At 40.9% G+C, this 15,411-nt stretch overlaps 1 protein-coding gene across 1 annotated transcript; it reads left to right on the top strand.

Moving 5' to 3' along the window:
- Positions 1 to 9,235: 9,235 nt before the first annotated feature.
- Positions 9,236 to 12,104, top strand: NANOS3 (nanos C2HC-type zinc finger 3). The gene is made up of 3 exons (XM_020798759.3): positions 9,236 to 10,311; positions 10,463 to 10,512; positions 11,964 to 12,104. The coding sequence occupies exons 1-2, from the start codon at positions 9,901 to 9,903 to the stop codon at positions 10,466 to 10,468; spliced, it is 417 nt and encodes a 138-aa protein (XP_020654418.3). The 5' UTR covers positions 9,236 to 9,900; the 3' UTR covers positions 10,469 to 10,512; positions 11,964 to 12,104.
- Positions 12,105 to 15,411: the final 3,307 nt, after the last annotated feature.

Raw genomic sequence — 15,411 nt, 5'->3', positions numbered from 1 at the left:
TGGGGACAGGAAAGATGATAGAAGTAACAAAGCTGGAGATATAAGGAGAACTGGCTGTTCCTTTCATCTCTAGAGAACCAAGAGACACTGTCTCTTCATGGTGGGATAAGTTGTTGTTTAGTCGTAAAGTCGTGTCCGACTCTTTTTGACCCCATGGACCAGAGCATGCTGGGCCCTCCTGTCTTCCACTGCCTCCTGGAGCTGGGTCAGATTCATGTTCATAGCTTCGATGACACTATCGGACTATCTCATCCTCTTGCCTTCACAAAAAATGAGAAAAACAACACATTCTTACAACACTCAGTCTTACTTCCCTCCTCAACACTACCAGTGGTGCCAGTACTTACCCTTACTAACAATACCGACCACCAGCTGATAGACAAAGATATCCACTGTCATCCTCGTCATCCTTTCCATCTCTGCAAAACTCATGACCATGCCCCCCGTCAATCCTTAAGGTGACCTGATAAAAATACCAAACAAAGTCTTTGATCAGTGATCAGATCTGCCCTCATCACATCTCAATGTGCTATTTTGCTTCATCTCTTCCATTGTAACTTTTCTTTGTCTGCTCTCAAGGTTTACATAACTGCCATAATTTCACACCAAGACTCCAATGCTGCCACACTATTCCATCATCCCACTCTCAAGCAATTCCTTAAAGATTTTGCCAACGTTCGGCCATCACTCCTACCATTACCTCCATAAGGGTGGCTACAAGCTGTCCTACAGTGTCACTCTACTTCCCTTTGAATCATTGGTGATGACCTCCAAGAGACTACTCTCCCTCAAAATCATCATTCTTGTTGCCATGATGTTGGCCCGCTGGGCTAGCGAGCTCACTACCCTTCGTGACGGACCCACCTTTGGTTTCATCCTAGAAAGGTTACTGTCTATACAGATGTCTCATTCTTGCCTAAAGTTGTCTCCGGTTTTCACATTAAACAACCTATCGTTTTACCTACCTTTTTTCCATCGGCATCTTAATGACCTAGAACATTATTTACCTTCCCTTGATGTTTGTTGGGCTCAGGCATTCTATGTCTACGGGACTTCTTTCTTTTGCAAATCCAAAAGACTCTCTCTCACTCCCCACCAGCCCTACAGAGGATCCACTATTTCATCACAAACTGTTTCCCGCTGGATCATGATGACTGTACAGCTCGCTTACAACCTTGCTCACAAGCCTTGACCATCCCCTCTCACAGCACCTTCTGCCAGAGCTGTTGCTGCTTCCACGGACTCTTTGAAAGGTGTTGGCAATCCAGGTATTTGCAAAGCTGCAACATGGTCTACTCCATCTACAGTTGCTACTCACTACCACCTTGATGTCAGAGCCAGGGCAGATGCAGCTTTTGGCAGAGCCATTTTGTCATCAGTACTTCTGTGACGTCCCTCCTCTGGTAAGTCAGCTTGCTAATCACCCTATAGTGTGCATTCATAGAGACCATGAAGAAGAAAGAGAGGTTACTTTCCTGTAAGTCTGGTTCTTGGTGTGGTCATCTGTGAATTCACACTTCCTGCCTGTCCTCCCCTCTATCCGTCACAACTGTCTCTTGTATGGCTGCAGACTGTTCTTAGGAACTGAGGCAATTGGCAGGATGAGTGGACCACGTGTACTAGGGGGGCGGTCCTGGAGAACATGTGCTAAAGCTCCAGAATATTCTGAAAACCTCTATACAAGTGTAGAATAACCCTATAATCTGAATTCACAGATGACCACTCAAAGAACCAGAGTTACAGATAAGTAACCTCTCTTTCTAGTCTGTGGGCCATTATTTTGCGTTCCATATTTGACATATTCTTGTTAGGATTTTCAAAGATTCAGTCTCTCTGGTTTGAAATAATTCTGTTGATATTCCATGTACCCTAGTGATTTATTTCTTCTTGGTGTTTTCAGGGCAGCTTTCACTTTACAGAACTGCAGATTCTTCATCATAGGATGCCTCTTCAAAGGAGTCTGTCATCCTTTTGTCTCTTTTGTATACTGTACTGTTTCCACCTTCTCTTTATTTTCTGCTGGTCAGATAAAGTGCTTCCCTGTTGGTCATTCAGCATTCCTAATCTAGGGTTAAATTTCCCTTTGATTTCTTAGATCTTCTTGAGTTGATATCCCTCCTCCCTTTGGTGGTGGTGGTGGTAGTAGTGGTTATTCTCCTTTATTTCCTTGTCCTGATTAATACAATAATTATCTTTTTCTCTATGTGACAGTTGCTGAAATAGGCATTCAGGGTTCTAACCCTATTTCTGTCAAATTTTATTTGTGCTTCTTGCCTGTTCTTTACAATTTTAAGTGTTTCTTCTGTCATCCATTTAGGTTTTTCTTTTCTTTTCACTGCCCGAATTGTCTTTTTGCATTCTTCCCTAATAATACCTCTGGTTTCAATCCACAATTCTTCTGGTCATCTGAGTTTACACATTCAAATTGGTTCCTTCTGAAGAATTTAAAATAATCCATAAAGTTGCTTAAATTATATTTGGTACTTTTAGTGCTCTTCTTGAGCTTTACTCTAATGCTTGACATTAACAGTTCATGATCAGTACCACGGTCTGCTCCTGGTCTTGTTTTGGCAGAAAGAATACTGCTTCTCTATCTCTTGCTTTCAGTTACATAGTATTTCCGATTTCTCTATTGGTTGCTGGAATCATGCATTTGCAATAATTAAATTGTTGGTCTCATATAACTCTATAAGTCAACAGCTTCATTTCTGTCCTGTTTCTGTCCAACAAATTTGGTTCTGCTTTCTTCTGTACTTTCTTTTTCCAATCACCTGTGATTATAAGCATGTCTTGTTTTGGTACATGATCAGTTTCCTCCTTGGTTACATAAATGTTCTCAATTTCATCTTCAATATTTGTAGTTGGAGCATAGGCCTGAAATATGATTATTTTGATAGGTTGCCACTCCATTTCTTCTGGATTTGTCATTTCCAAAGTAGAACACTTCGTAGTTGTCTGACAAAAAAAGTCCCATTCCAATCCACTTTAGTTCGCTGACACCAAGGATTTTAAACATTCAATTTCTTGCTTTATAGTTTCCATTTTACCTTGATTTTTGTATGGTTTGGGAGTAGCTCTGTAGCGGACAAAAAAGCTCTACAGAGAACCATTAAAATTGCCCAGAATATCATCGGGCTCCAGCTATCAACCCTGGATGACATCTTCACATCCCGCTGTCTGAGGAAGTCACACAGCATCCTTAGAGACTTTTCCCATCCTGCTTACAACTTCTTTGAACTGTTACCATTTTGGCAGAAGATACAGAAGAATTAAGACTTGGACCACACATTTTCTGAATAGTTTTTATCCCAGAGCTATAATTGCACTTAATAATGAACTTAAAGACCACCAGTAGTGAACAGTTGGACAGTATTACTTAGCCTGAGGTGTAGATGTTTGTATTTTTAGTGGGGGATTTTTAGTGGTTGGTGAGTGTTTGGGGATTTTTTATGTGTGTGCATGTGGGTCTGATCTCTGGGTGTCTGTGAATTTTGTTGTATGTGTATACTATGTATACACTTACAATGACAATAAATTTATTTATTATTTATTATTTTATTTATTAATTCACACTTCTCACATTCCATGTTCCAATTGTATCTGCCCGGCACCAGACTTTCCTTTCACTTCTGTGCATTTCAGCCACTAGACGGCCTCTCAGCTTTAATCTAGTTTCGTCATTAGCAACAAAGTTATTTGTGCTTATCCCTTGCTCTTCACCAGTTACTGATGGTGTGCTTCCTAACCTGGGAGTTCCATCTTCCAACATTATCTCTTGTTTTATTTTGGACTGTCTCATCATAGGGCTTTAAAGGTAAGAAAACTTCAGCAGGAGTTTAGCATTGCCACCTTCTGCGCAGTACCAAGAACAGTTAGCTTCAGTGTCACTGTTGTTGCCTCCACCACCACCAGTGTCACTTTCAGCTAGTGGTGCTGTTGCCCAGTAGCTGCCTTGAAGAGGGTAAATGCATTTTGGACTGATGCCTCAGCTGTGACCATTCCACCTTGGGTGACCCTGTGAGGAATCAAGGCTCGTAAGGGAGTCTGGCCTCCTGATGGAATTACTCTCAGCTTCTCTGACATAATCACACCCCTTCACAATGTTAAGGTGTGCATCTAAGAAGGCGTATCACTCTTGTTGTTGTTCAGTTGTGTCCAACTTTTGGTGACCCCATGGACCAGAGCACACCAGGCCCTCCTATCTTCCACTGCCTCCCGTAGTTGGGTCAAATTCATGTTGGTTGCTTCAATGACATTGTCCAACCATCTCATCCTCTGTCGTCCCCTTCTCCTCTTGCCTTCACACTTTCCTAACATCAGGGTCTTTTCCAGTGAGTCTTCTCTTCTCATGAGGTGGCCAAAGTATTGGAGCCTCAGCTTCAGGATCTGTCCTTCCAGTGAGCACTCAGGGTTGATTTCCTTCAAAATGGATAGGTTTATTCTCATTAAAGTCCAGGGGATTCTCAAGAGCCTCCTCCAGCACCACAATTCAAATGCATCAATTCTTCAGTGGTCAGCCTTCTTTATGGTCCAGCTCTCACTTCCATACATTGCTACTGGAAAAACCATAGCTTTGACTATGCGGACCTTTGTCGGCAAGGTGATGTCTCTGCTTTTTAAGATGCTATCTAGGTTTGTCATCGCTTTCCTCCCAAGAAGCAGGTGTCTTTTAATTTCAGGGCTCCTATCACCATCTTCAGTGATCATGGAGCCCAAGAAGGTAAACCCTGTCACTGCCTCCATATCTTCCCCTTCTCTGCCAGGAGGTGATGGGTCCAGTGGCCATGATCTTGGTTTTTTTTAAATGTTGCGTTTCAGACCGTTTTTTGCACTCTCCTCTTTCACCCTTATTAAGAAGTTCTTTAATTCCTCCTAACTTTCTGCCATCAGAGTGGTATCATCTGCATATTGGTGGTTGTTGATATTTCTTCTGGCAATCTTAATTCCGGTTTGGGATTCCTCCAGTCCGGCCTTTTGCATGATGTATTCTGCATATAAGTTAAATAAGCCAGGGGATAATATACAGCCAATATAGAGCCTCATGGCACAGTGGTTAAACCGCTGTAATGCAGCCAAAACTGTGCTCACGACCTGGGGTTCAATCCCAGGTAGCCGGCTCAAGGTTGACTCAGCTTTCTATCCTTCTGAGGTCGATAAAATGAGTACACAGCTCGCTGGGGGGGCAATGTGTAGCCTGCATAATTAACTTGTAAACTGCCCAGAGAGTGCTTGAAGCACTATGGGGCAGTATATAAGCAGCAGACTTTGCTCTACTCCTTTCCCAATTTTGAACCAATCAGTTGTTCCATATCCAGTTCTAACTGTTGCTTCCTGTCCCACATATAGGTTTCTCAGGAGATAGATAAGATGGTCTGGCACTCCCATTTCTTTAAGGATTTGCCATAGTTTGCTGTGGTCCACACAGTCAAAGGGTTTTGCATAGACAATGAAACAGAAGTAGATGTTTTTCTGGAACTCTCTGGCTTTCTCTATAATCCAGCGCACGTTAGCAATTTGGCCTCTAGTTCCAATGCCCCTTCAAAATCCAGCTTGTACTTTTGGGAGTTCTCGGTTCACATACTGCTGAAGCCTACCTTGGAGGATTTTGAGCATAACCTTGCTAGCGTGTGAAATTAATGCAATAGTATGTTAGTTGGAGCATTGTTTGGCCCTGCCCTTCTTTGAGATTGGGATGTAGAGTGAACTTTTCCAGTCCTCTGGCCACTGCTGAATTTTCCAAATGTAACACCTTAACAGCATCATATTTTAAGATTTTAAATGGTTCAACTGGAATGCCATCACCTCCACTGGCCTTGTTGTTAGCCATGCTTTCTAAGGCCCACTTGACTTCACTCTCCAGAATGTCTGGCTCAAGGTCAGCAACCACACTATCTGGGTTGTCCGGAATATCAAAATCTTTCTGGTTTAGTTCCTCTGTGTATTCTTGCCACCTCTTCTTGATATCTTCTGCTTCTGAGCCTCGTGGTGCAGAGGTTAAACTTCTGTACTGCAGCCAAAACTGTGCTCATGACCTGGGGTTCAATCCCAGGTAGCTGGCTCAAGGTAGACTTAGCCTTCTATCCTTCCAAGGTCGGTAAAATGAGTACCCAGCTTGCTGGGGGGGGGGCAATGTGTAGCCTGCATAATTAACTTGTAAACCACCCAGAGAGTGCTTGTAGCACTATGGGGCGGTATATAATCAGCATGCTTTGCTTTTGCTTTGCTTTTCTGTTAGGTCTCTCCCATTTTTGTCCTTTATCATGTCCATCTTTGCACAAAATGTTCCTTTAATATCTCCAATTTTCTTGAACAGATCTCTGGTTTTTCCTTTTCTACAGTATTATTCTCCTCTATATCTTTGCACTGTTCATTTAAGAAGGCCCTCTTGTCTCTCCTTGCTGTTCTTTGAAAGTCTGCATTGAATTTTCTGTAACTTTCCCTATCTCCCTTGCATTTTGTTTCCCTTCTCTTGTCTGCTATTTGTAAGGCCTCGTTGGACAGTCACTTTGCTTTCTTGCATTTCCTTTTCTTTGGGATGGTTTTTGTTGCTGCCTCCTGTACAATGTTACAAGCCTCCATCCATAGTTCTTCAGGCACTCTGTCCACCAAATCGAGTTCCTTAAATCTGTTCTTCACTTCCACTGTGTATTCATAAGGGATTTGGTTTAGATTATACCTGACTAGCCCAGTGGTTTTTCTTACTTTCTTCAGTTTAAGCTTGAATTTTGCTAAAAGAGTGGTCAACCAGACCAGATGGGCGGGATACAAATCAAATCAAATTATTATTATTATTATTATTATTATTATTATTATTATTATTATTATTATTATTATTATTATTATTATTATTATTAATAATAATAATAATAATAATAATAATAATAATAATAATAATAATAATAATAATAATAATAATAATAATAATAATAATAATAATAATAATACAGAAGCTGATGCTCAGAGCCACAATCAGCTCCAAGTCTTGTTTTTGCTGACTGTATAGAGCTTCTCCATCTTTGGCTGTAGAGAATATAATCAATCTGATTTCGGTATTGCCCATCTGGTGATGTCCATGTGTAGAGTCACCTCTTGGGTTGTTGGAAAAGAGTGTTTGATGACCAGCTTGTTCTCTTGACAAAACTCTATTAGCCTTTGCCCTGCTTCATTCTTCACTCCAAGGCCAAACTTTCCTGTTGTTCCTTTTATCTCTTGACTCCCTACTTTAGCATTCCAATCCCCTACAATGACAAGAACATCTTTCTTTGGTGTCAGTTCTATGATCAGGCAACCGTAACCCATCCCCATCCATGATTCTGAGCGGGTGAAATAACAGAATAATTCCAATATTGTTAGATGAACATTTTCTGATTCTAGTAGACTGGAGCCAGTGAAAGAATGAGGTGATAATTGTAAAAATATCTTCTGTTGGGGGGATGGTGCGCTGTTCTTTACTTTAAAATTCAAGCCTATTGATAACTGCTAGGTTACGATTTTGATTAAAAAGGGGCATTGGTTGTGTGTTTTGATGTAAACCTGATAATTGTAATAAGCACATTCTTTATTAAAACGTAATTATAAAAATAACTGAATTTAGAAATGCTATTATGTATGTTGGGTGCAGCAAAAACAAGGAAGTTGAGACAAATAGATCCTCTGGCAATAACTTTATTATAAGCAACCAACAGGCTACAGAAATACCAAACAAACTTTTTCCGTTTTCAAACACTTCTTTAGTTTGGATAGTAAGAGAAGAAAGAGGAAGAGGAATCTTTTTGTAAAGCCCCCAAGTCTGATTGGTAACAAATGGTACTAAAAGAGATTAACATTGTTTCTTTTTCTCGAATCTTCCTGTTGTCAGAAAAACTTTAGCTTTTAACACATGCTAATCTAAGGCTACCACCATATTGTCAGCAACCCGTGAATAAGGCTTATGAAACCCACTATCCCACCATTTTCCATTATTTGGTGGACAATGTTTACATTTTAATTTATGCTACCTTTCTCCCAAACAACATGTAGAAAGTTTAATTTTTTGGACTGGAAATTGCAGATTCCCTCAGCCAGCATGGCCATGTTGTTCTAGCACAGTAATTAATGAGTCAGGGTTAGCTGTGGTGCCCTTTTGAGTAGCCACACTGGCTGGGAAATGTCAGGTGCTGTTCCAAACACTGCTCCCCAAACTCAATTCAAGGTAACAAAAAAAGAAAAACTCCTGAGTTCTCATTGAAATCATTGGGAACATTTAATTGTGACTCTAAAGGCTCATTGATTTTCAATTTAAGTTAATTGGTCTGCATCCACTACACAATGGTCAGGCGATCCATTAAAACCAGCTTCATTTCAACAAATCTTGAATAGATGCCAATTTCATGAGGACATTTACCTGGGCATATGGAAGGCCTATGGTGACTTATAGGTATAATATAAGATGTATGCAGCAAAATTATATTGTAAATTTATAACTGGGTTATAGTGAATACTACATTACTCTATTTACCTCTGCTTTTATTTTTATTTCATTTATATTTTTACGTTAAATCTGCAAAAAGAAAAAGTAGAAAAAGTTTGTTGGTCTGGAACCAACCCCATGTATGTATATGAAGGGTTCTTCAGAAAATATGTGTATGTTCCAAGCAGTAGCCAGTTCATGACTGGCACCATATTGCACATGAGCTTTCCCTTATCAGCTGCCCTCCTGAGGTTTTCGACAGCACCCTCATAATCTTCAGTCTGGGGCTGCGTGTGATAGAAATTGTCACCCAGAATGTCATGAGGGCATCAGGTAAGAGAAGGCAGCCATACATCCTGCTTTAGCCATTACTTGGACCTGAATATAGTCTTATTGCTCCTCAATTTGCATTATTTTACTGCTCATACTGATAATTATTCCTCTTGATTGAACATCAGTGTAATGTAATGGGTCCTGGGTTCGAATTCCCAGGTACCTATGACACTCACTGGGTCACCTTGCAGCTTAAACAATCATGCAAAATGATGTAAGGCTAAAATGTGGATGTGCAAGAGAATTTGGCTACTGTCTTTAAGGAAAGAGAGGAAATATAACACCTTCTTAACCCAAAACGAAAATGATTTGTTTTGTAGGGATTGATCCAAAATGTTTTGAAAATGAATAGTACTTGAAAAGTAATATTGTGTTATTGTTAGGTGAAAAACCAGGACAAAAGTTCCAAATCTATGAATGAGTGTATTTGCTTTTGAAAATATTTTATACCACATTAAAAATACCAAACATCACTTTACAAATTAAATACATTAATGTGTATGTGTTTGTATTTAATAATATCCAGCAATATATTTAAAATATAATTGTTACAGACTATCAGAACTAAATGCAAACAACAGAAAGAAAAAAATCAAATACTGTACGAAACAATATATAAACAGTGCAATCTCCAAGTAGCTAAAACCTTCAGGTTAATGTGTTCCTGGTCTTTAAGATTGCATGAATTTTTCTTGAGATTTATGGATATCTCAGATTATTTTTTTAAAATCCTTAGTAAGAATTCACTTTGGACATTTCTAGAAAGCCTAAATCGACCATTTCAGTAGGAAATGGAAATAAGCCCGGAAGACCGCATGTAACCGATTAACCTTTCCTTTTTGTGACTGCGTCTTTTGAGCTCTATCTAAATGGAGCCAGGCCTCCACTTTGCCAGCGAGGTCATTTACTTTTAGCCCCCAAGCCCCCCCCCCCCGACCTACGCACAGCCCTCTTTTCCGAGGCAAGCCACGGAGACTTCTTGGCTCCGACCGGGCTATTAAGGGGGCGGGGAGGAGACTTTATGGCTTGGAAAGGATGCGATTGGCCGGCGCGGAAGAATACAAACGCACATGGTGGCCGGAGTCCTGCAAAGACTTAGCTAGTGGGAATTGGGCAGGATGAACGCCGCTAGTGCTTTCCAGCTCTGGAAGGATTACTTCCAGCTAGCCAAACTGGTGGAAAGGCTGCGATGTGCGAGTCCAGGGGACGACGACGACCCCAAGCGGCCCCTGGTCCCGCAGCCGCCGCAGGACTGGCACCAGCCGGCTGTGGTGGGGGAGAGGGCCCCCGAAGAGCCCTCCTGCTCTTTCTGTAGGCACAACGGGGAATCGAGGCACATTTATACCTCACACCGGCTCAAGGACGAGGCTGGGAGGGTGCAGTGCCCGATCCTAAGGAATTACACGTGTCCTCAGTGTGGAGCTTCCAAAGACACGGCTCACACGAGACGATTCTGCCCCTTAACTAAGAAGGGCTACACCTCGGTGTACAACAGCTTCATCAGGAATTCTGCTGGAAAGAAAAGAAAGGTAAGCCACAACAAACCCTTCTTCTCCCCATCAGACACCTAAGAGAAGGGCTAACATAGCTACAGTATTCAAATATTATCCTAAAACATGTTTGAGGCTTTGAAGGTAATTCCCCCTCCCATTTAAAAAACTCACTTGTTTTTTCTCATAGGTTTAAAAGCATCAAGAACAAGCATCTGAAGGGATCCTTCTGATCTAATAGTAAATTGTTCCTTTTTCTTACTCGTGTAAAACCCCATACAGTACAAGCATGTGAGGACCTGGGCTGTAGTCCATGAATGCTTATGCCAAGGAAAGCTTGTCAGTCTTTAATGTGCTCCTGATGTTCCTGCCACTGGTTAATTAATAATTTCCACACACTCCCGACTATTATTTGTTAATTGCAGACATTTTGGCTAACCCAGCACATTTTGCTGTTGGAGGTGTACAATCCCGACATCAAGGCACAAGAGTACTCTAAGCCACCAAGTTATTTTTGCCAGCAGATAAAAAAAAAAAACACTCTTGTCTCCCAACAGTACTAAAACAATACGGTGGGCCAATAAGAATAAATAACAATCTGCAGCATTTTCATGACACCCCAAAGTTGCCTGAAGTGCCTGTCTTGCTTTAGCACAGTGGTGTCGAACTGTGGCCCTCCAGATGTTCTTGGCCTTCAAATCCCAGAAATCCTGGCCAGCAGAGGTGGTGGTGAAGGCTTCTGGGGGTTGAAGTCCAAGAACATCTGGAGGGCCACAGTTCGACACCACTGCTTAGCAGTACCTAAGCAACCCCTTCAAAAGCACTCATGCTGTGCATTTCTGTCTAGAGAGTCTATAGACATGTCTGCTTGGGTGATGGAAGTCCCATGACATGGGCAATTGAATTGGGGAAGGCTGCCTTCTAAAATAACTGATTTACATTTATTTTTGTTTTAACTAAAATGAAAATCAGGTCTCATGTTTGTAACAGCACCAAGACTGGCCCTTCTTTTCTTTCTATTTTTTTGGAGTGGGTTTTGGTTCAGGCTTTGTCTAAGAGGCTGTAAGTTTCCACAAAAATAGATGAGGCTATACAACTGCCCAGTATGTTGATGGGGACTCTCACCTGCATCTTTCTCCACTAGGAAAAAAAATTCTTGTTCATGAAGGTTCTAGCTATGAAATACCAGTTTCCAAAGTCCCGGGAACTGATTTTGCATGGCGTACTCAGGTATTAAAGTCCAAACTTCTTGTATAAAATTATAGGGTTGAGAAATTCATTTAGCATATTACAGGCAAAAACAAAAATTAAAAGAGCAAATATATTTTAATCTGGTTTTTCACATATGAAGTCTACTTCCTCAGACATAAGAGATGCTGGCTTTCCTATGTCTGAGGAAGTGGATTTTATCTACAAAAGCTCACATTAAAATATAACAGTCTTCCATGCGCCACAACATTTATTGCCTTATTTGTTCTTTTTATTTTTATTTTTGCCTGTAATGCTTATAAAGATGAAAACAACTTCCTCTTCTAAAACATTTAACATACTATTTGTTCTTTATACAAGGCCTGAATTAAAACTATTAGCAAACTAGCAGTAATAATGGGTAGTAGAAGAGGAAAGGGATGGAAAATAAAGTTGGGTGTATTTTTATTATCATCTCATTCTTTATCATCTCATATTCACAGTGATACAACATTTAGCATTTTTCCTGAAGCCTTGGAAGATTCCAGTTTTAATAACTCACCTGATTGGTTGATCTGCAGAAATCGACTCATAAACCCTCCAGAGAAAACATGAAGAGATACAGAGAGGTCTGGATGACATATTTTATGCAGGATGCACATTAAGTATTAGACCCCGGCAATGAGTTCTCCCAGTGTTAGCACGATCAACTCATTTCAAGCAATTCCTACTTTTTAGCTAGCTGCACTTTTTGCTTGAACAATCTTACATTCATTTTTAGTTGCAGATGTTTCAGAGTTTATGGTAAAGGAAGTTTCCCCAAAAGAAGACTTTTAGCTGATATTTCATCAGTCCCATGTCCCTCATGTTTATAATTGTTTGATGTTATTTAATGCATGCTTGTTTGTAAGCTTTTTTTATATATAATTTTCTGTTGGTTCTTACGTTTTACTGTTAATTATTAATATATTATTTTTGTGTTAGATATTCTTTATTATGTTTGTTAAATAATATTTGTTATATTCAAAATTGTTTATTGTTTGATATTCTTTATTATGTTTGTTAAATAATATTTGTTATATTTAAAATTGTTTATTTGCTGTATGAATATAGCAGTTTTCTTTTAAAACCTAAATGTGTTACTGTCCTTTTTCAAGTTGATGTATTTCCTCAAAATGTGTAGCTAAATCCTATGGTAAAATTTTTATTTAAAAAAATCTTAGTGAAGACTGCAGAACATAAAGGCTTCATAAAATAAGCAAAAACAACAAAATAACTGTTAAGATTTTAAAGTCCTGTTGAATTCAGTGAGTAATATTTTAAGTACATGCCAAATTATTGCTCTAGTAACAATAGGGCCTAAACATTTTCACTCTTGTTTATGTGCAAAGAGTCATTTCGATTCAAAAACTTTGCTCATTTGTAAACAAAATAGTGAAATCAGGTTCTATAAAGAAAGAAATAAAAATCACTTTAAACAGTATAATATAAAGTGAAGCTTGGTATTAGAAGGGATACTGTGCTTTTCTGCTTCTCTTCATATAGTGACATTATGGTCTAACAGTGAAAAACTGCAGATAAGTGCTTGAACATAGTACTGTATAGCTATATGGCAGTGGTTCTTAACTGGGTGATATTGCCCCCCAGGGGGTGATTTTGTTTTTTTGGGGGGGTGGTAGAATGAAAAGGGGTGACGTGGGGGCGAAGAAACAGAAGGGGGTGGGTGGGGCGATGAAGCAAGCCATCACCTGCTGGCGAGCTTCCTCTTTCATTGGTTGGTTCTTTCATTCTTTCCTCTTCGGGCATTTGATGCGCACTGAGGCTGGCTTTGCCAGCTGGGTGTGTGAATCTGTGTGTTCCCAGTCCCTTTCTCACTGTCTCCTCCCACTGCTGCCCCACCACCGCCACCTGCCCCCCTCCTGCCGCCACGGGGGGGGGGGGGAGAACAGCTTTCCTTCTGAACCCTCACTGCCATCTGGCACTATCATGTCTCTCCAGCAAAAAGAAAAAAAATTGTCGTTGATACCAGTGGAGGACCCAGGAGAGATCCTCTGCTCATAAAAGTTTAGTGGAAGCCTGCATGACTTGCAAATCCATTCTCACTCCTCCCGCTTCCCATCAGAGTCCCCAAATGCTGCTTCATCCACCGCTCTTTGGTGAGGAGAGCGTGGGACCCTGAAAAACCAGGAAGAAGGGTCTTCATCTCTCCTGCCCACCCCCTGAGCAGCAGTAAAGTTGGCCAGGAAGAGATCCCACCTCAGTTCTGCAACAATGGTGTGCATGCGCTCACATGTACCGTGTTCATTGGCTCTTCTTGCTCCGTGCGCAGCTTTCCCCTGGACTTCTGCCCCCTCCCCTTTCCAATGCCCCCATGGCTCTCCTGGGAAAATGAGGACCTTCCCAGATCAAGGGGAGAAACCCAAAGTCCAGAAATCGGGGCCAGTCCCACTGCCCCCACCCCATCACCCACACCCCCTCTACAACTTCCCCATTATGGATCCCATGGATTGCATGGATCAGCTCCTCTTCCTGCCCATGTCAGCAAGTGGGGGCCCTTTTCCTCACTCCCCCCCCATTTCTCATCATCCTGCCGCCTTCAAGCAACAGGTAGCCCTGCCCCCCATTCGTCCTCCTGCAAGGAATTCTCCTTTCCTTCAATATTAAAGTTTGTGGAAAGGGTCCCTACTTCCCTAGACTCCCTTTGTATGAGGACTGAGTGGCACCAAGGTGTCCCTTTATTTCTGTCTGAAAACATTTTAAACTGCATCCCAGCCTCTGGAACCCCCTGCCACTGGATGCCACGCTGGCCCCATTAATTTCTCTCCTTCCGTGACCAGGCAACAACCTTTCTCTTCAGACAAGCCTTCCCTCAGTAAACCAGCTACCCGTGTGTGATTTTTAGATACAGTGGTGCCCCGCTTAGCGATGATAATCCATGCAGCAAAAATTGCTGCAAAGCGATTTCATTGCTATCCGAAAATTAAAAGCGCATAGGAATGCATTAAAACCCATTTAATGCGTCCCTATGGGCAAAAAACTCACCTTTAAGTGAAAATCCTCCATATGGCTGCCATTTTCGCTGCCCGGTAAGCGAGGAATCCAGGCGAAAACACAGCGGGCGGCCATTTTTTTACCCTGCGGCCATTTTGGAACTGCCAATCAGCTGTTGGGAAATCATCGCTATGTGAAAATTGGTAAGCGAAACAGCTTACTGCTCATCGCAAAATGATATTTTCCCATTAGAAACATCGCAATGTGATCGCAAAAACGATCGCAAAAAATTTGTCGCTATATGGATTCAGCGTTAAACGGGGCACCCGTTAAGCGAGGCACACTGTAGCTTGCTATTCATTACTGTTTTGATTGGATTTTTATCACTGCCACACCTCCTGCTGCTGCTGTGCCACTGGGAGGGGGGGCGATGATAACTGGCTCAAGGGAGCAATTCTTTCAAAAAGGTCAAAAACGACTGCTACATGGCAGGGGATATCATGGCAGAATTCACTTCTACCAGAGAAAATCCTAGCCAATCATACCCCAAAATACTGTACTGTAGTTTAGAGATTATGTATAATAACCTGTTAAGGGAGGTGAAGTCAGAGGAAAAGAGGATAACTGACTTAAGCAATCATCCAAAGTTGTGTCAAGATACTAGACTTGATTCTTATTTAAATGGCACAATTAACTTGCAATGACAGTTTTCTAATATTAACTGGATTATTTTAAATTATTATAATGTCTGGTTTTAGGTTGTTTTAAAAAGACATCAATGATAATAGCCGTCACTGAGATCTCCTGGTATGGAGTGGCTTAGATGTAATTTAATGAGTATATAAATACTTAGGATTAAGACATTTTATTCTGTAGTAACAGCTTAATATTTGGCAAATAAACATAATGAACCAGAACAGAACAAACACTTTCAAATGTAAAAGCAAACAAATTACAGGT

The sequence above is a fragment of the Pogona vitticeps genome, chromosome 2, assembly GCF_051106095.1.
Source record: "Pogona vitticeps strain Pit_001003342236 chromosome 2, PviZW2.1, whole genome shotgun sequence".
Classification (NCBI taxonomy): domain Eukaryota; kingdom Metazoa; phylum Chordata; class Lepidosauria; order Squamata; family Agamidae; genus Pogona; species Pogona vitticeps.
Note: the sequence above shows the minus strand (reverse complement) of the source record. Positions and strands in the feature narration are given on the sequence as shown.